The sequence below is a fragment of the Cavia porcellus genome, unplaced genomic scaffold (genome assembly GCF_034190915.1).
Source record: "Cavia porcellus strain 051 isolate PalLab524CR breed Dunkin Hartley unplaced genomic scaffold, mCavPor4.1 scaffold_29, whole genome shotgun sequence".
Lineage (NCBI taxonomy): Eukaryota > Metazoa > Chordata > Mammalia > Rodentia > Caviidae > Cavia > Cavia porcellus.
The window spans coordinates 47,112,876-47,133,859 of NW_026947512.1; the positions used below are offsets into that span (position 1 = coordinate 47,112,876).

At 43.2% G+C, this 20,984-nt stretch overlaps 1 protein-coding gene across 1 annotated transcript; it reads left to right on the plus strand.

Annotated features, from left to right (window-relative positions):
- Window positions 1-11,825: 11,825 nt before the first annotated feature.
- On the plus strand, window positions 11,826-13,154 carry Tcim (transcriptional and immune response regulator). The gene has a single exon (XM_005001295.4). It carries the CDS (start codon window positions 11,894-11,896, stop codon window positions 12,209-12,211), a length of 318 nt encoding a protein of 105 aa, XP_005001352.1. The 5' UTR covers window positions 11,826-11,893; the 3' UTR covers window positions 12,212-13,154.
- Window positions 13,155-20,984: the final 7,830 nt, after the last annotated feature.

Below are 20,984 nucleotides of genomic sequence, written 5' to 3' on the forward strand. Positions count from 1 at the left end.
ATTTTAGTTTCCACAAATATCTATGCATCTCATAGGACTCTGACAATGACTTCTAAAATGTACAAAAGGCACCCCCAGTAGAGGAAGTAATATTTCCTTCTTTCCTCTGTAGACATAGGGAGAAACGCTGGCTCCAGTGCTATTTATTTATGATCATCATCATTCTCGAATTCAATTGTCCAGATTAACTTTTTCTCAATATGTTCCAAAAAAGAACATCCCATCACAAAAATAAAAGTATCTGCTAGGTCAACCGAGCACCAATCTTCAGGGTAGAAGAGAAATGAAGAGAACATTCAGCCTGCCTCCTTACAGTGATCTACGTGTGGTCTGAACCTATGACGCAGAGATGGCCCATTCTGTCCTACAGTTTCAGGGTCTCTGAAAACAGGAGTCTCATGGTGCTGCGCTTGGTGCTGCGCTTATGCAGATCTCAGAGAAGCCACCGAGAAGTAGTCTGGCTGATAAGGAGCATCGTGACTTCCCTTGTCCCCCTGTGAGTCTTTTACTGGATTTCTGCAATGCTGCAGCCCTCTCAGCTGTGCTGGCTCAGAGGCACTGACAGTGGCTGGTGTTTCAATGAAGGCAAGAGGCTCAGCCCCAAAACCCTTCTCCAGACAGGAAGCATGATGTCACGCTAGCTTTCTAGGCTTACTGGATTCTAGGCAAGCAGAAAACTATGATCTCAACTGGGATTTTTTAAAATTTTGTTTAGTTTTTTGAGATAGGGGATCACTCTGTAGCCCAGGCTGGCTGTGAACTCATAACAATCTTCCTGCCTCAGTCTCTTAAGTACTGGGATTACAGGTGTGCGCCACCACAGCTGGTGAGGTCTGTGTTGTTTCGTTTTGTTTTTGAGACAGTCTCATAATGTAGTTCAGGCTGGCCTGGAACTCAGAGTGATCCTCCTGCCTCAGCCTTCTCAAGTACTGGAATTATAGACATGCACCATGGCACCTGGCTGTGTTTTCCTTTAAGTGTATCATTCTGGATTTGTCTCCCATGTGGGGCATGTGTATATGTACACACGCTGGGTCTCTTGCATGCTAAGCATGCAGTCTATCACCTAGACACATCCTACCTTGAAGTGTCATTTTCCATTAGTAACTTTCTGCCAGGAGTATAAGGAGAAAGGCAAGTGAGGGGGCAAAACAGTCAAAGTCTGTTTTTGCAAGGGTGAGCCACTCTAGCATCCCCAGGGACTTGCGACCCTCCAGCAGAAGGGGCCCAGTGTGTGATACTTGGAGTTGCTCACGTGGCAGCCTCTGGCTTTCCCTGTGTCAGCCCGGGTAGGAACAAGTGTGCCAAGGACCCAAGTACACTGTGAACGCTGCGCCCAACTGCACAACAGGTGCCTCTGGAGCTCAGCGTTCTGAACAGTCTAAAGGTTAAACAAACAGAATGTGGGAAATGCAGTCAAAGCACCAGCCAGAGCTCAGGTGAGCTCCACTTGCCCGAATGCTGTCTACATCTCTTTGAAAGCCAAAAGAAGTGGACGTCCGAGCTAGACACGCAGCAGACCCTCTGCGGTCTTGCAGTTTATGGGCATCTGTCTGTCAGATGTTAAATCCAGAAAAGATCGATGAGGATGCATCTGAGAAACTGTGACCAGGAAGGAAAGCTGACCGTGTCCATCGACCAGGAAGCTGGAGTGTACGTGATGCGAGGAGGGAGACACAGCTCAAGTGCAAACAGTGCTCCAGAAGGTGCCCGGAGTTACTGTGGTGCGCCTGTGTACACAGGGCTGGCTCCAGCCACTGGCAGAACAGCTCGTGCCAAAGCAAGGCCGCTGGTACCTGGCCAAAGGCAGGAAGGCAAGGAAGCCAGGACACAGCCGATCCGGCTGTCCCTCTACCTGGATCTGCAGGAAATCAGCTACTGACTTGTCTGAGTTTTGCTAGGGCTCCAAAAACTAGGTTGTATCCTCAGAAAATTGCCTTATTTTCCTGAGTCTGGTCTGGTTAAGAGGATACAGTGCTGTCCTTCTGTTAAAAAAAAAAAATCCACACAATGGGACACATGGCAAAGCTGTGCCAACAGATCAGCTGAGTTCATGATTTTTTAATCACCGAAGAATTTACTTAACGTAAAGAATTCCTAAGTGAGTCTAAAGTGACATTTGGAATGCAATGAACTAGAAATAACATAACAAGATTTGAGAACATGTGTAGACTGTTATACCCTGAGAAGAAAAAGACAAAACAATAGAATAAGCCGATGTCAAGGATATTTTAAAAAGGAAATTACAGGAAAATAAATGAAGGTCAGAATACTCTAAAAGGCTCAGAAAACAGTCAAAATAATTTGGTGATTGTGGGAGGATTTTTTAACCTTTGAAACAAAGTTCCCCATGATACATTCCCTCTGCCTCTAAAACACAAAATCTGTAAATTCTTGAGTGCTTACCTCTACGCAATCCTGTCCTAGGACAGGATTTTTTGTCTGTCCTAGGACTTGGGCTTGACAAGCTTCAGTAGAAAAGCGAACTCATTTACAGAGATAGAGAATTAGGCTGTATAGCAGTTACCTATTTCGTCTGGCATGCTTGGGAATCTACGGTTCATATATCAACAGATAGTACATCAGAGGAGGTCAGCTTTTTACCCTGTGCACACTGACAACGTGGCCAGAGAGTGTGTGGGCTGTGACTGCGCCTTCCCCCCACAGCACCCGTGGCCTGCACCCTCATTCACTGTACCTGCTCGGTCCTTTTGGAGGCATGGCTAACAGAACTCACAAACACAGTGCTGTCTCCTCTACAGCAAAGTCGATGGGATGTACGTAAAACAACATAAAATTTTGCCAAAGAATGGACACATGATTTAAAAGGAAAGAACACCTGTATGAGTCTAAGCTATTGAGGCACAGTATGTGGCTCTACAGTTCACTGGTAGATTTTCAAATAACTAAAAATAATTAAAGACCCCCCTCAGCACTGGGAGTCTGCTATTCCCGAGTGAACTTGGTGGGGGTTTTAAACACAGTTATCAAAACAATGACAACAGCAGCAACCTCAGTAACTCATCCTGTGAAAGGTGACTGAAGAACATGATGACACTTCTCTGTTCGAATCACAAAAGTCATTAAGATTATCCAGCCCAGTGGTTTTTAAACTGTAATTTGTGGCCTGGAAGTGAATTGGGGCATCAGCTTAATGGGTTGTAAGCAGCCATTTTTAAAAGATGAGGAAGTAGAGGGGAAACAATGCAACATAGACCAGGGAAGTTGTGTTTAAGTTATAATTTTACCAATTACAAAAGCATGTTATTAGGCAAAGGCAGATATACATGTATATATTCTCATGCATAGTGATTGAAACAAAAATGTTATATTTTAATATGCGTGTGTCAATTGGTCATACAACTATAGATCATAAAAAATAATAAAAATGTACAACATCTAGTGCCATTAATCACATGCCTCTCAATATGCCTATTTGATAGTCATCTAATTTTACTTGAGTGCCCTCCCCACTTACTTGATTGTTAATTCTGTCTTTAATTTTATCAAGTGAGAGAGGAGCTAACCTACACACCTAGATTCTATCCATAGGTACTTTTCAGACAAGCCTAAACTTTCTCCTGTGTAATCCTTCCAACATCAAAAGAGGGATGTGTGGGCTGCTCAGACCATCGGACCAAACATTCCCCAGCTTCAGCCCCATGGATCTGGAGAACCTTTGCTGATTAGATTTCGCTCAGCCCCTCTCAAGCCTGGCCTGTGTATAGTTCTTAAAAAGTCAGACAGAATTGCCCTGCAGAGAGAGAAGCCAAATGTAAATACCCCATTTAGGAAAAGAAAATAAATAGATGAGGCTGTCCAGGAATGGCCGCAGTGTCATCTGCAAGCTTTGGGACACACAGGCAGGGAACTCTCATTTCTCTTAGTAGGTGCACTTTTGGAAAGGCTGGAGTCCTTGGAGGTCAGCGCTCAGGGAGGCACACAGGGAGTGGGTGGGCATCTGACGGGGAGAAGAGGGCTCACCAAGGCTTATTCTGGGTTTAGTCATAGATTCCTGAAACACACACGCTGCTATAAATATGTACAAATATCTCGTGCTCACTTCCTGAGAAAAGCATGTTAGTTTATGTTCACAACTGTTTTCTTTTTAAAGAAGCTATAAATACCAGTGGCTCAATATCTGAATCTGAACAGCTAATTAAAATCTTAAAGAGGAACAGCTTATCTTCAGCTCCATTTTTAGGAAACATTTCAAATATAGACTGATGGTTTAATCAAAGACAGCTGTTCCATTTCACATGCAAAAGCATAGTTTAAAAGGAAATTCTTTGTGAAAGTGGGTTTAGCTGTGAGTCTTTTCAATAAAATTGTGAACAACTCCCACTTCCAACGTTTGACAGAAAGGATGTTAAAGTGCATTTCTGTGGATTTGTTTTTTTTTTTTTTTAATTTTTGTTGCTTTGGAATTTATTATTTCCATTCTATAATTTAACTAAATGTCAGAATAAAAACTTCTAAATGAAACTACCACTCCTTTTTTATCAGCACCAGTTAAAACTTGATGATACATTTCACCAAGTTTACTGAGAAAGTTTGCTCATTAAATTTAAAGAGGGACGGGGGCAGAGGATTTAGCTTAGCGGCATAGGTGCCTGCCTTGCAAATGTGTGGTCATGAGTTCAATTTCCAGTACTGATAAAAAACAAAAAGACAAAAAAAATTTTTTAAAGAGGGATTAACTAAAACAATAGAAGAAACACATCTGGAATATGTCTTATACAAAAATAGAGAATATAATGAAGTCCCTCAAAAGAATTACAGAAGAGAATGATTATCTTTTTGAATGTTGAGTGTAAAAACACAGGAGAATCAACATCAAGAGAAAGGCACCAATATAGCCACTAACCAACTTCTCATCTTAGTGTGTTACTTGTGCCTCTGCGGGCTAAATATTAAATACTTTAATTGAATATTTTTATTACCTAAAATAATTCTGAACTATTTAAGGTCTATATCGTGCCATTCACTGTTTGGGTTCTGGATTTATATGCAGGTTAGGGAACAAAGCTATAGTCGATGATGATTTCTTCGGTTATTACCGGAAACTTAAAAGGAATTAAAATCACACACAGTTTTTCCTTGTGAACTGTGGCCCCGTGTACTGTCCTGTCTTCTGGGTTGGTCCCCAGGAATTTCGGGTTTGCTGCTGAATGAGTGAACTCAGGATCTCTCTCCCACACCCTCCTCCCCACACCGCTGTTCGCCTGCCCTTTCCCCAGCCTGGGATGTTCCTCACCGTGTTCTCGTGAGTTCCTTTCCACAGTACGCTTAGAATAATCTACTCTCTAAAACCACAATTATTCCCTGTAGTTGTCTTGATTGCTCAACACGTAAGTTTTTAAAAATCAAATTTGAAACCCTGAACAAGGCCCCATGCATGCATAAAGATGCTCTCTTGAGTTCTCCGACGGGACCATCAATATTCAACCTTCTCTCAAGTCTGTGCTTATAGACAACTTCTTCAGTGATGCTTTTCATGACTCAAAACAGTTTAAGGGAAACCTCATGTCATTATCTCTGTACATCATTTGATGTTTTCCATTCGGGGACTTATGCTTGTCTTCATGTGACTGGGTCCTTACTCATTTGTTTAAAGTATCTTTTTATTTTGAGAGCTCATGTTCCACAAGCTGGAAGACAGTGTCATGCAATGCTTGCGTGGCCCTCCAGCATACAGCGTTTTCCCTGTGCTTGGTGAGTGCTTCAGCAAATATTTGGGAATGAATCTGCAAATCACTGGATGAATGCACGAAAAGACAAATGGAAGAAAGGTGTGGTCACATTTTTAAACTACAGAAGATACATAAATCATTAATATAATCCAGAAAAAAAGGCAGATACAGTGCAAGATTCGGAATTAGAAAATGATAGTGTCAGGTTAATTGTATCATAAAACTCCAAGATTTGAGTAATTTTACTTAACTTCTGTAATATCCAGGTTTTTTAAGATATCTGTAAGATGAGGATAAGATAAGTGATGCTGGAAAAGTCAAATGAGATGATACATGTGAAAGCATTTTGTAAATTATAGCATACGATGAGACTTCTGTGTTAAAATCAAAACACACAAGGATAATGTGATTGAAATTTAAGGTATAGATTTTAGTTTGCTGGTTTCTAACCTCCACTCATAATCATGAATTACTGGCAAATTAATTATTACACAAATGCAATATTGAGATGAATTCACTGTGCTTACTTTCTTTTTCATAAATGAGCAACTCAGTTGCATATATGCTGTGTACCAATCGATATGCAAAACATGACAGGTAGACATGAGAATGGGCCATGACTTCTAATCTAAAAAAATAAACTGAGGGTACTGATGGGGTCAGGAGGAGAGTAAGTGAGCCGACCTATGGTCAGGAAAATCATCCTGCCAGAGATTTTGGAGATTAAAGAAATTTGGAGATGAATTCAAGTTTCACCCCTTATCGTGGGCCTCTTGCTTGTCTTCCCTGGGTCCAATTCTTTGACTCTATTTTTATCTTTTATATTTCCTTATTTTTTATTAAGTTTATTGGCACAGTTTAGGTATACCTAATGATCACATTCACCGTAGGGATTTTGTACCTGTATATGATAAACCCTCTCTCCTTTATATTTTTACAATTCCCTCCACTTCTTCAACCACCTTTCTGCTCCACGTTTATAAAGCTTTGTTTCCATTTTTCCTTCTTTCACTGTTTTTTCCTTCCTCCTTTCCCCCTCACCTCTTCCCGGTCCCCTTCCTTTTGTACCAGCTCTTCCTATTTCATTCTATCTACTGTAGTCTACGCTTAGGTCCTGATTTGCCTTTTCAGTTTCTCATACCAAAGAAACAGCGCAACCTTTGTACACCTGTGTCCGATCTTTCACTGTATTTAAAACAAAGGTCAGTAATACCAATCTCCAGTCTTATTCAGAAGAACGATTTAGATGTTCTATGTGTAAAACTGGGTACATTCATCCCTGTCCCTCAGTCAATGTTAATTTTCATCTTTACTTTTGTTTTCTCAAAACTCTTCACAGAGCATGTACTAACGGAGCCCCTTCATTGCTGGACGCTGCAGTCCATTCAATCTGTTCGTGTGGTCGTGTGGTGAGCAAACACTGAAAAACTAGATGTCTAGAAAGACATAAACCAGCAGTGAAGCTGCTGAATCCCCTGCATCATCTCCTAACTTAGTCTGTAAGGTATCCATCTGCAGTTGAGGAATCCCATTGTGGAAACTTTCAGATCTTGCTGCCGAAAGTATTTATGCAAAAGAAAGAAAGAGTGGGCCAAGTGGCTTTCCAAACACACTGTGTTACCTTTGGCAGAGGGCATCAGCAGCTCATAACCCGAAGGCTTATGTCATATTTCTGGGAAACAGAAACTGACATTGTTTCCCGTGAAGGGCTTGTCCTCTACAAGGTGCTAAACTCCTTAATCTCTCAAGTTCATCTCCGTGCTTCCCGGTGGTACTTCAGGAGGGAAGCTGAGTGTTCTGTAGAAACTCTGTAAATTTCACGAGCTCACAGCTGATTTGAGAGCAATCCAAGTGGACGGTGTTAGATCAAACGCTCCCGCCTCAGGTAGCTCTGGGTTGACCTTCTCTTATAGTGAAGGACTTGCGGAGTGTATTAGTTTTTCATTGCTGTTATGACAAATTGCCAAAACTTTAGTGCTTAGATAGAAGACTGCTATTGGCTTACAGTTTAGGAAGCCAGAGTTTAAAATAGGGCTGAGAGTAGAACCTTCTAGAGAACCTAAGGAGTTTGCCTGCCTTTTGCAGCTCTCAGTCGTACCATCCCATGGTGTTGCTTGGCCCATGGTCCCTCTACCATCCCCAGAGCCCACAGTGCAGCATCTTCTGCCTGTCTGGCACTCGCCTCCCTCTTACAGGGATCCCTGTGATTACCTTTGCCGACCCAGGATAAACCACACATAAGATTCCTTTCATTTATACTTCTGGTTTCAGGGATTAAAACATAGACATTTTAGATGTTCATTGGTCCACTTACTACAGTGAGTAGATTGCTCTGTATTTCTGCTCAGTTTTTGTCTGAGCCAAGGTCTACATTGGACCTAGAACCCCTGAGCTAAGGTGATCCCCCTAACTTTGCCTCTCTTCCCATAGTCAGGAATGAGGTATGTGCCATTGGGCCCGAGTCTTTCATTTTTAACATAAAAACTGCAGTAATTTTTATTCTACTGAGTTGTTGTGAAAATTAAATAAAATTGCATACACTGTTATATATCACTACTATAAAATCACTGCACTAAGTGATCAAGGAGCTTTGCACACATTCATGACAAAGATAGTCCTGATCTGCGCACAGAGAGAGAATTTAAATCAGTAATTGCAAAAATAAATGTGTGCTTGCAAGCTACGATTAGTCCTGGTAGAGAATAGTGAGGAGTACTTGGCAAACTCAGGACAGCCTGTCTGAGCAAGGAGCTTTTAATTCAGATTTTATGAATGACATGGAATTGCTTAGTTGAAATGAAAATGTATGAAAGAACATTTCAGAAAAAGAAAAACTATGCACAAAGTTGCACAGTAGGAATCAGTGTATTCCCCAAATCTGAAGGCGTGGGAAGAAGTCAGGAAAGGATGTGCTCACATATACACAGAGAGCGCGGCAGCTTGAACTCAGAAGGGTTCTGTGGAGATGCTGGGCCAATCCTAAGTGCAATGACGTGAGAGCTATCTGCTAGTTGAATAGACACAACTCGGGGTGCTCCATAGAGAATACCAGGAGGGATACCAGGAAGGAGAGTTGGTCTTAGTCCAGGAGAGAAAGGACAGAGCGTCACAGGCTGGCTCCTGCTGAGGAAGTCAGCAGGCAGGTGGTCAATGAGAACCTAGTGCCTGAGGACCAGCGCTCTGGGAGGAATGAAATGAGGTCAAACAGGGAGATCTCAGTTCATACTGCAGATGTTCCAAAGCCCAGTGGAGCCCTCAGAGTTGTGACAGGTGAAGAGGTGAGATTTTTGACCCTCATGTTTATCAGCCATTGAGCACAGATCTTCTAAGAAAGGGAGAGGGACATCAGCTCCTTTAGGGATGGTGGCCCCCAAAGGGGCTGACCACTGAGGACAGGGTGAACTCTGAAAGGGCATTTGGGATTGTGCATGTCAACATCCCACATATGGACGCAGGGCCCAAAGAGTGGTAGTTGAAATGGAGGGAAAGCAAACAACTTTGAGAAATATATTTTGTAGCTAGAATTACAAGAACTTTGTGATGGGTTACACACACGGGCAGGAAAAATAGGACACATCAAGAATAATAGCTAACATTTTACATCTACAAGAGAATAGAAATGTGCACCATGGTTTTGTACAGTTGTACCAATGGGCTAGATAAACAAATGAGTCTACGCCTCAGAGGACGGGTCTAGGCTGGGCACCAAAATCTGGGAGTAAACAGTGAGTAAGATGTAACCGAAGTGTAGCCTACATAATAATCACCTAAAGAAGACGCACCAAGGAAGCCTTGAGCTATCATGATTGTCACATTATGTACATTTCTTGTCATAGTGTTTGGTATGATAGTAAAACCCCAGTACATCTTTGTAACAGAATAATCACTTTTGCATTAGCTACAGAAGTGGGCCTTAAAAAGCTGTTAAATAAGCCAGTAAATTCATAGTCAGAGACCTCAGAGCACAGGTTCTTCCATGGAAAACCCGAGGCCTGCATCAGCTGTCATGGTTGCTGAGGCCAATGGCCGCCAAAGGAACCCACAGAAGCCGTCTTGGGAAGAAAGCTGGGCTTCAGTCCACCTTTCGTTCCTGGCCACTTGATGGTTCAGCAGTCTCCTGTCTTTACCTTCACGATAGACCCAGAATTGGAAGGGGACCAAAAGATGGAGGAGAAGGGAGGGAGAGAAAGGGAAGACAAGATGCGCTAAGAGGGATCATGTGCATGTACTAACTCCCCACGATGAATACAGTCCCCTGTATTATAAGCATGTACTAATAGAAGGTTTTTAAAATAGACTCAGAATTGTTACACTTTCATAAACATTCCTTGCCTGGATTGTCTATTGTAGTGTTGGAGGTGCAACCTAGGGCCTCTTCTAAGCAAGGGTTCTGCCACGGAGCCCTTGTACTATCTTAAAAATTTCCTGACTAATATTCTTTCTCCTTTCTCTCTGCTTGATTTCCCAATTTATTCTCTGCTAAGAAATAAGTTATTATTTAAAGTTGTAAGTGAAATGGTGCCATTTTTTGTCTTAATTCCACAGAGGCTGACCACCCCATGTAGAACAAGAGCCTAGCCCAGCACCAGAGTTGGGGCTACACGCTGGGGCCCGCCTCCCCATGCTGAGCTCTGGGCCTGGCGGCCACGCGCTCACCCCCCCCCCCACCTGCAGTGTGGCCCTGTGCTCACACTGTGTTCTTCCTCATGCACCCGTGCATGTGTTTGTCTCCAGCCCCCTCACTTACTGCGCCCTCTGCCTAACGTTCCCTGTGACAGGTCATCCCTCCCACAGTGCCGCACCAGAAAAGCCACCCCTCGCAGTCCGTAAAGATCTCAGCTCCCCTCTTCCTGTCCTGCGACACCCTCACCACCCCCCTCCACTCCTGCACAGCTGTCTCAGCATTTCCCTCTTTTCCCTGACAGCGCGGATTCTCTACATGTGTGTTTTCCTAGTGTCTCATTGCCCTGGGATATAAATTTCATTAAAGTAGGAATTCCTTGGCTTTGTTTTCTTTTATTTGATTTGCTTGATTTCTGCTGTACTTTCAGTGCCTAGAGAAGTGCAGACTGGTGCTATGGCTTTAGTAACATTACCTGAATACTGAGAGAGGACAAAGCAGTAAGCGGACGCGTGTGCAGAAGGCTCTTCCTCAGGCTCCTAGCGAGCATCTCCACACTGTCTCCCTTTATGCATATCCCAGATCGGACTTGAGTACGGGGGGTAAGAAATGAAGCTCTGTCCTCTCTTGGAGAGTGAGAAGGTTGTCTGGGCTTTGGCTTATTGAAGGACTCTCCAGTCTGTGTGGTCCTCCAAAGCACAGGGCATCTCCATGCCTCAGGGCACTGGCAGCCTAAATCTTGTGGAAAGCAATAATGATGACTTTAAATCCTTTTGAAAAAGCTATTGTGTTAAGTCTGGGTAATTCCAAAATCAACCTTAAAACAGAAGATGGACTCCTTACTTTTGAATATCGGACCCACTGAGCTGTGTGTAACTTTCCCTCCCTGCTCTTTTGATAGCTATGAGTGTTCATACCTGTGTAAACTGAAGGAGATATCCTCTGTTGGTATTATTACTAAGCTACAGTCTAGTTCAGTAATTACAGATCAGCACCTGCCAACAGTCGCTGCATGCGTGGCTCCGGGCTGCCCTGGGTCCCTGTCAGCGGGCTCAGGCTGCTCTGCTTGGTAGTGAAGCTTCCTCTCCGTAGCTCTGTCTGAGTGGGGCCGTCCAAAGGCCACAGGCTGAGCTGCAAACGTGTGGGCTGCATGTTTACAGCTTCTTAGGTAATTCAAACTTGCCTGAGGCTGGTAGATCTCGTTCCATTGTTATTTGGAAAGACTGTGAAAGAATCAGTTACCTGTTGCTGTTTTATCTTTGTATTCTCTCAGTTTTCACTCTTTTTAAAGGGGCCCAAGTCTGCATCATCTCCTGCTGCCCAGGATGTGAAAATTCCGACAGCCCTGGCTGTGATCTCCAAGCACAAGTCCTGGCAGCACTTTACCCCCGGAGAGCAGCACACTGGCATCTCAACTGTTAAAGCTGTTAGTGGCTGTCCTTCCTTGAGATCACTCTGATGTCACCAGTGTAATCTGATCCGGGAGCTTTTGTTCACACTTTAAATAGCAGTGCTGGAATGATTTTGCCACAGACTTTCTGGAGAGCTGGGAGCTGAATTCCAGGGGATCCCCACGTTGATGAGAGAGAAAGGGAGCCAGCAAGCCATCATGTCCATGTCGCTGCGAGTCAGCCCGTCCATCCGCGGCTACCACTTTGACACGGCCTCCCGCAAGAAAGCTGTGGGCAACATCTTTGAGAACATAGACCAGGAGTCACTACAGAGGCTCTTCAGAAACTCTGGAGACAAGAAAGCAGAGGAGAGAGCCAAGATCATCTTCGCCATAGATCAAGATTTGGAGGAAAAAACCCGGGCCCTGATGGCCCTGAAGAAGAGGACGAAGGACAAACTTCTCCAGTTCCTGAAGCTAAGGAAATACTCCATCAAAGTTCACTGAGGATACAGGATGGCGAGGACCGCATCCAAGAATGAGCACCCACCAAAGGACTCAGTAAGACTGAGATGCCCAGCGGGCAGCGTGCTGTGGCTGGCTGTATGCGTCTGTCCTGTCAGAGCTCCGAGTGCAAAGGGACAGAACTGACCAGCCACCTTCAGCCCGTGCTGTCAGTGGCGACAAAATGCCTTAGGAGGGATCTGAGAACTCTCCCTGTTGGCCAAGACTGGTGCTGGTGGAGGAGGCTGGCCCTGGCTGGGAGATCTGAGACCCTGGATGCTGGAGGACACATCTGTGGGGTCGTGCTCAGGCCCTGGGGCTCAGGCTCAAAAGGACTATTTTTCTTCTTCTTTTTCTCCTTTTCCTTCTCTTCCTCCTCCATTCTCTTTGTTTTTGTTTGTTGTTGTTTTGTTTTGTTTTAAAAACCGAACCAGGAAGGCAGAGGGAAAGGAAGAAGGGAATGAGAATATTAAGCATAAATTGTTTACTGAATTTTTTATCTGAATGTAGACGTGGCCGAACCTCAGTGTTATCTGTTGGTATCGATTTTGAGAGATCAGTTATGGGTTATTTATTTGCATCTATCACAGCGCCTAAAGAAGTGCTGCACAGAAGTGATCAGTGCAAACAGAAGGAATGTGGTGTCTTTTGTGGCTCAGTAAACCTAACGCCACCTCCTGGCTGGCTATAAAGTTATTTTTATACATTTTAAGCAGGTTGCACAAACCTAAGATAATGGGCTTCTTTTTCAATCTGAAGTACTGTGAAAAGTTTATACTTTTTTATCTTCCGCTAATGCTAAGGTATCATCTAATTACATGTCTCACATTACTGTAATAAGCATTAGGAAGTTAACATGGTATAGTTTATAAAGATGCTGTGGTTTCTATAATTTATTATACATGACAAGTGGTATGCAACTCTATAATAAATTATTATAAACTTAGCTGGTTTTGGTCTGCAATGCTTTATGTCAAAGAAAAACATAAGATGATAAATTTTGAGTGCAATACACTTTTCTGAAGAGCTGACTCTAAAAATAAAAGCCAACTTTGAAGTAGCTTTTATATTAATTACCAAACTTTTTCAAAATAAATTCTCATGCCAAATATCTTGGAAAATTTTTCTCTCCACTTTAAAACATAAGAAATAGATATATGAATTCATAAAATCACTCATCCTCATCGTTGTTTATGTAGGCATGAATGGTGAACTTTAAAAGGCTTTCTCTTTACATTTTGGAAATCTTTCCTCTGTGGCTATAGCAGTTATATACATGCATGCATTTATTTTTCCTTAAGCAGTATATCTTAGGAACAAAGTCTAAATTATTATTAAGATTTTGTAGGTTATCATTGTTTATTTAGTGTAAACTAGTATGGGTAAAATGAACCCTTTCTTTGTTTATTTTCTCATAAAATTATAAAAATTAAAAAGACACACATCAATGTCCCTGTGCTTTACCGACAAAGAAATAGTAATTCCCTAGCAATTAAACTTTTCAGAAATAATTGCAAAGTTTTTTTTAAATACCAAAGGCAATAAATCCAAACAAGTAAACTATTTAAAATCTCGTGGGAGGATTATAAGTCAGGATTTTAAGCATAATTTTTTTAAAAAAGAAAATGAATTTATAACACCTATATTCAACTTTTACCTCATTTACTGAAAAATGTTTAAAAATCACTACAGTAAAGATATTCTTTCCAAGAATACATCCTTGACAATCATGCATTGATAAGCAAAATGTGTGTGTGTATGCTCACGTGTGCGTATGCACACATATGGCAGGAAAGAGCCTCTCACCCCCGCATGCCACATCAATGAGAAGCTCCAGGCATTTCCTCCTGTGAACACAGTCCAGAGGTTACATTTGTTACTCACCTTTGTAACTACTCCTGGTGCCACTGTGGTTTCAGTGCCGGGCAATGCATAGCTGATTCTCTTTTCCCATCAGCATGGATCACAATTGTTGTCTTCCAATATTTCCAATATTGGAAGAGCAAAGCACGGGAAACAAGTTAGAAAGGCGGACGGCTATGATCCACAGCAGTGCAGAGGATGCACAGTCTTCAAGTGGATTGCTACAGACATGTTTTTTCACCCTGGTGACTAGCAAAGGGTGGCATCACTGTGAGAGAACAGCTGTGGCGTCAGCTTCATTATACATGTATTATTTAGTGCAGGTGAAAACAAGCAGCATTAAAACAGAGAGGACCAGTTCTGTTCCCTTCCATCAACAGCAGGGGGGTGGTCAGACAGATCTCAAGATGTCTCAGTTAACAGACAAGGTAAGAACAGTAGGGCTAAACATCTCACGAGAAACATTTGTCCTGTTAGAACCCTAACAATATTAATTAAATTTCACAGAGCATTTACTATTGGCCAATTTTCTAAATCCATGTGTGTTAAATCATGCGAGTGCTGAGACACAGAGCATAAGAGCACGCATGTGTAAACATGTGCACTGAAACACATGTATGTTTACATGCTGCAGGGGGAAGGTATCTGCCTTTGATAATATTAGTTGTATCAAGCGTTTCTCAGCTGCAACCTTTCCAGACTGCACCTACAGTAAGCCTGTGTTTGCTCCAGCCAAAGGCCATGCTCAAGTACTCCCCAGCAGCCTGTGGCCTAGGCACTGAGTCTGGACTGCCCGCTGGCACGGGAGAAGGCACGGGTTTGCTCCCCACTTTCCACTCACACAGCTCATCAGTGACCCCAGGAAAGAAGCTGAGCCTGTCAGATGTGATTTACTGAGAGCAAAGCCCGGGAGAGGCGTCCCACTCTTCTTTGCCCATAGTCAGAGGGTAATCAGAGGATGCCACCGATACTTTCCTGGAGAGTCTTACCTGCTAACAAACATGATTGAGCTGTGGGATGGAGCACTATGCCCTTTCAGGGTACCTCAGCCTTTGAGACTGCCCTTGGGGGGAACCCTTTGGTTCCCTGGAGTGGTGCGGTGTTCGTCACCTCTGTGCTCAGGCACGAGGAAGTGCAGGGTGCAAGCCACATTTGTGCTTTAACTCCATCCATGCACACAAGTCTGCCAACGACCTCAGAGTGTGAGTCAGGGTGGCAGAGGAGATCCTGGCTCTCCTTTGCACAGGTACTGGAAAGTGCCCTTACAAGATACAGTGCAATAGGAATTGAAATAGGGTGCTAGGAGAGAATGGGAGAGAAACCATGGGTATTATGGTGTATGTCCACGTCTGAGTGTGTCTGTGCGTGTGCCTATATGTCTGTGTGAGGGGCACACTCAGTCTGCATGTCTGTGTGGTTCTGTGTCTGTATGTGCATGTCTATGAGTGTGGATCTGTGTTTTTGTGTGAATGTCTATGCATCTATGCATGTGGCCATGTAGCTGTGTGATGTGTACTTGTTCACATGTGAGTGTGTGTCCAAGTGCATCTGTCGCTGTGTGTCTGAGTACCTGTGTCTGTGTGTGTGTGAGTGAGTGTGCAGCTGTGTGTGTGCTTGGGGATCAGCAGGAGAATGCATGAAGTTTTGCCCAACCTTGGGAGATTCTGGAAGATTCCACAAAAAATTCTCTCCGTTTCGATGTAAGAGCTGGCCACATAGATATGGCCTTTGCTAGGGGAAGAAGAGGCAGGAAGGAGTGGATGAGTTTAAGAATCTTCAGTTCATTATGACTGGGGGGCCAAGGGATTCTGAGGGATAATTAGATAACTAGGTCTTAAATGATGGGGCTGGGTAGTGAGTTTGTCCTGAAGGGAACATTAGGAACTTCAGCGAGAGGAGCAGCATTTACTGCCTCGCCTAGGAAAGGACGTGATTAATATTTGGAAAGACATTGCCACATCCAGACTGAACTCATGGTCAGACTCTATATGTTCCTTCCAGAACCTAGTGTACTGGGCCTTTGCAATTCAGTCACAGTGCACAGCTTTGTGGCAGCTAGAGATGAGACGGAAAAGATTATGAAGGCTGGGTCAGACTGGAGAAACAGCAAACTAACAGATTCAATGTCAAATGTTTAAGAAATTGTGACTATGCCTAAGCTTTATGATGAGTCCTAGAATTTAAAGAGTTTATGAATCAAAGAGCTACTAAACTTTTTCCTCACTTGGAAAACTCTTCTGCAAGTAAAGTCTGCTAATATTTTAATGATTATCACAGGAGCACGCTGCTGTGCTCTACTCCAGCGTGTACACTAAAGGTGGTGGTGGGTCAGCAAAAATTGTCCTCCAGAATCTGGAAGATTCCACTCTGATAAAGTTTCATAGGGGTTTAGGAAACGGGAATCACTGGGCATGGTAGCACACACCTATAATCCCAGATTGCCAAGAGTTTGAGATCAGCATGGGCTCCATAGTAAGTTCAAGGCCAGCCTGAATTGTAGATCGAGACCTTATCTCAAATACATAAATGAAAATCAAAATAAAAAAGGGAATGAGTAGGCAGAACACTTTGTTGTAGCCATCACTGCTACTACTACCACCACACACACACACACACACACACACACATACTCACTCCCATGCACAAGTGATCACACACACATACTCTCGGACACATCCATACAGGCACACTATGCTATCATACATTCACATGTATGCGCACACAGCCACACACTGCCCCAGTCACAGGCACGTGGTGGGCACACGTCCTGTGGGAGCACAGCCTGGCCCTCCCCGACTCTCTGCTTCCTCCTCGGTGGCCAGAAGGAGCGTGGAGAGCAGACACCACCAGACTGAACCCGGGATTTTGGGGTTTTTCCAGACTCTGACTTGGGCAAATTCCTATTTTATCTCTGGTTTCCATCTGTAAGAGAAAAACATTCGACTCGATGACAATCATGACCTCTTTTTGTTCTCCTCGCCTGTACCAACAGAAACCATAACTTCCATAACCCAGCCTTTCACGAGAGGACCTCTGTGATGACTTGGCATTCCACGTACCGCAGGAATTTCTGTTCACTGCAGCAAAGAGCAGGGCAAAGCTTTTGATCATTGGCAGTGGCTGCCAGAGGCATCGGCCAAGGGGAGGGCAGTCACTTTCCGAAGACACCTGTGTTCTGGCCAGCATCCCTGGTCTGCACGGTGAGGGCCACTTGCATTTTCCACAGCCATCAGTCACAGAGGCCCCGTGGCGATCTCCTCTGGTGGTGAGAAAGGTAGTCATCTGTGATGTTTTAAAAATACGCATTTTGAGTTCCAGACTCTTTGGGCCTCAAGCCCATGTCTATTTTTATAAAGCTCTACAGTCACTGGTAGAGAACACCCGATCGAGCAAAACACTTTATCGTAACACTGGGTCTCCCATTACTGGCAATTTCTGATGTAAGACCAAGAAAAGAACTTGGTTTCATGCCATTAGTGTTTTTCTTAACATAGTAATTCTGTCATTCATTGAAAATTAACCAAAAAGATCATACTTTGAGAAATATACAATTACTTTTGATTTTAATAACTGCAACCTGTGCAGATCAGTGTTCCTGGTACTCTACTGGGATGTGTCTTCCTTCAGTTTCTGCCTGATAGAAATCAATTTGGATATATATATGATTTAAGAGAAAAGTCCTCTTTTGACCACTGCCTTTTTTTAGCCTCCTGTAATCTGTCTGTTCATAAAGAAAGCCCAGATTTGCTCAGCAGAAAGGTTTCAGAGAATCCTGAGGATGCTGTACAATTCTGGAAGCTACAGTACCTGAAATGCTGTTTTTGAGGAGTATCTTCCTCCATGGAGACTTGGGATGCCTGGGGCAATGCACTTGTTCCTGCTCCTACTTATCAGAGTCTCCCAAGGAGCACTTTGAAATCCAGACCTCTGGGTTTAAGGATTCTAAGTTTCTGGGGCTGAGCACCCGCTATCTGCTTTCTGCACGCTCTCCCCAGGTGAGGCTGCTGCTCGGTCAGGCTGGGAACCACTGACCTGGATTAGTCACAAACTGAGCTCAATGTGAGGACCTGACTTATTCTAATTCATCCGCATCAAACTGTGCACATTGTACACATTGATGCTGTGCATCAAACTCAGCACCATTTGTATTAAATGGCTGACCTAGAGGTGACTGGTCCTTTATCATAGAACACATCATTCTTATCATCACTAATCCAAATAATGCCATTAGTTTTACTTTGCTTTAAATTCTATTTGTTCTAGGAGCTCTGACCCCATCATAGCAACCCAGAGTGATTGCACTAGTAACAAAATTTCCATAACACATTTATCTTAGCAATCACAAAATATTTTCCAAAAGAATGAAAAGCTTAAAAGCTTGTCTCTGCTTTAATGTATGTACCACTGCCTGAATCTAAAGATTCATTTCTTAGACCAAGCGATTTAGTCTTTTATAAAGGAAGATTTAGCATTCATTGCTAGGACTTGCTTATTCAAGTGTATCAGCCCTAAACAAAGCACTTTCCTCCTAGTGGCGATGATCTGCCACTGAGGTAACATGGATTCAGTCTAAGTGGGAGTAGCGGAAAAGGAAGATGGAAACCAGGACGGCAAACATTTGCTCTGGGTAAGGGAGGAACAACAAGGTGGCAGGAGTGGGGGTGCCCTGAAGGAATCATCTGCTCTGATTTTTCTTAGTCCTGGTCTTGGCTGTTAGACAGCTACACAGAGCGATGCATGTTAAAAAGATGAATGCAGCAGGATACAGGGTTTATGAAGTCCTGAGTTCAAATCCCGCCTGGTAACACCCAAGTCTTTAGTGAATAATTTAATCTCAAGCTCTCTTACTCATCCGCAAAATAGAGATAATAATACTAACTATACTCATTTTTTAGGGATTCAAAAACAAAACACCACTGACCTCATCGCTCAAACTACAGATTTTTCTCTTGGTTCTGGAGGTAAAGAGTTTGAGATCATGGTTGGCTCCTCCTGAGGCCTCTCTCTGTGGCTCATAGACAGAGGATTCCCTTGTGCCTCACACACTCTTTTCGCTGTGCATGTCTGTACTTAATCTGTTTCTCTAAATCGAAGTGTTCAAAAAATACAGTAAATGTTTGAATTTTTACATTTCTACTACAGCAAAAGATACATTAATACCCATGAGTGTTATCCCCCTCGGTTTAAGCACATTCATCCCATCACTCTTCCTCGTCACTTTCTGGAAGGAGTTCTAGCCGTCCTCTCTCATGACTTTACAAGTGCAGGAAAATTACGGTGAATGCTACTGTTGACGGCCACCAGCAGGAAAGGATGTTTGTAAAAACACCACAGTGTACCCTCGTCTACCTTACTCTCTGGACCTGTACTGTGGCCTCTGGCTCTTCCAACCCAGCACACTGAGACAGCTATGACAGTGAACTAGAGACCCTTGTGACTGCCAGCACTGCTTCAGAAAGTGACTAGAATGATCAGTAAGGATGTCAAGGCGAGGGGAATTACCCAGCTTTGAGGGGCACCCATGGTAATGTGCCTTTCACTGTAAGTTTTCTTTAGTTAAAAGCACACCTTATTTTTTAAGCACACCTTGTGTAACAGTTACATTTGATTAATGTTCCCTTTGGCAATCTTATTTTAACTTTATGATCCTTCTTTTTCAAAATCTGGCTCCAAATACAGTTACATCCTTGGGGGTAAAAACATGAATTTTGCTTGGGAGCACAATTCTCACATAGCCTCTGTGCCTATCTCTCCTCATCCATGTCAGCATAACATAAAATAGTATGTGTGAAAAGGCTCAGAGGTATTCTTTGTTCCTAGTTCGGCATTACAAAGCTTCTAACCCAGAGCTAAATGTGGGATGGGCACTTCATAAGTGTTTGCGAGGGTTTTTAAGGTACTCATACATAGCACTTAAGCACAAGGCATTCGTTTGAAGTATTGACTTGGTTCAATCTGCCTACGTTTTGCTTCCCTTCGGTTTTGGTCTCTTCAGCATCTCAAAGCGGGGCTCCCTCCGCAGTCACGGGGAAGAAGCCTTGTGGATGCCAGCGTCCTGCCAGGGCTCATTTCTGCCACTGAGCTCTTCCTTGGCTTTCCATTACATGAATGGCCTCAAAAAGTGCTGTGGACTGAAGGACTTCTCTGAACACACGGGAATCGAGTTTGCTGATAGCACCTCGCCCTGTTCTGGTTAGTTCCTGCACCTTAATTAGAAATCAAAGACTGAGGACTCCTATCCTCCTTCCAGACTCTGAGCACCACTCTACTGGTCACTGCCACCACGTGGGCATTTCATTTCATGTTGGGCCACATGATCCACAAAGCAAAAGATGGCAGTGGTGGTCACAGAAGTAACTTTATATCTCTCACCGCTATGGCAAGGACTTCAGAATAAACAAAATGGCTTAGGGAGTTCTATAATCTGTGCTTGAGAAGTGTGGGAAACTGGGCTAAAGCCTCACTCTGTGGTTAGAGCTGGATGCTGCTGGGTATTATCTAATCTTAATCAGTAAAAAAGCTAAGTGTGTATCATACTCACTATTAATGTGTCACTGAATAATTATGTAATGAAATCAATTGACTAAAATAAATCAACCAAGCAGCTGTAAGATATTTTATGAACAAAGTAACCATCTGAATGGTTTTTAGCTTTAAACATTGCACAGGTATGAGCTAATGTTCTGATTTTCTTACTACATTTAGAAGAAGAGGACACTGGTATATGCACCTTGCTTGTGGGATCAAAAAGAGCAAATGATTTTCTAGTGAGTATCTGGCCTGCCTTATGGATTCCGCTTTAGAAAGACAGCATAAATTGAATTTTGTTCCCCACTGAACAGATTGGATACCTATCTCAATACCTATTCCTTTGTAGCTATTTATTTATTAGTATAAACTGATACAAGAAACT

Excerpts from the sequence above, each read along its gene's own strand:
- Tcim (XM_005001295.4), top strand. The coding sequence starts at position 11,894 with ATGAGAGAGAAAGGGAGCCAGCAAGCCATCATGTCCATGTCGCTGCGA.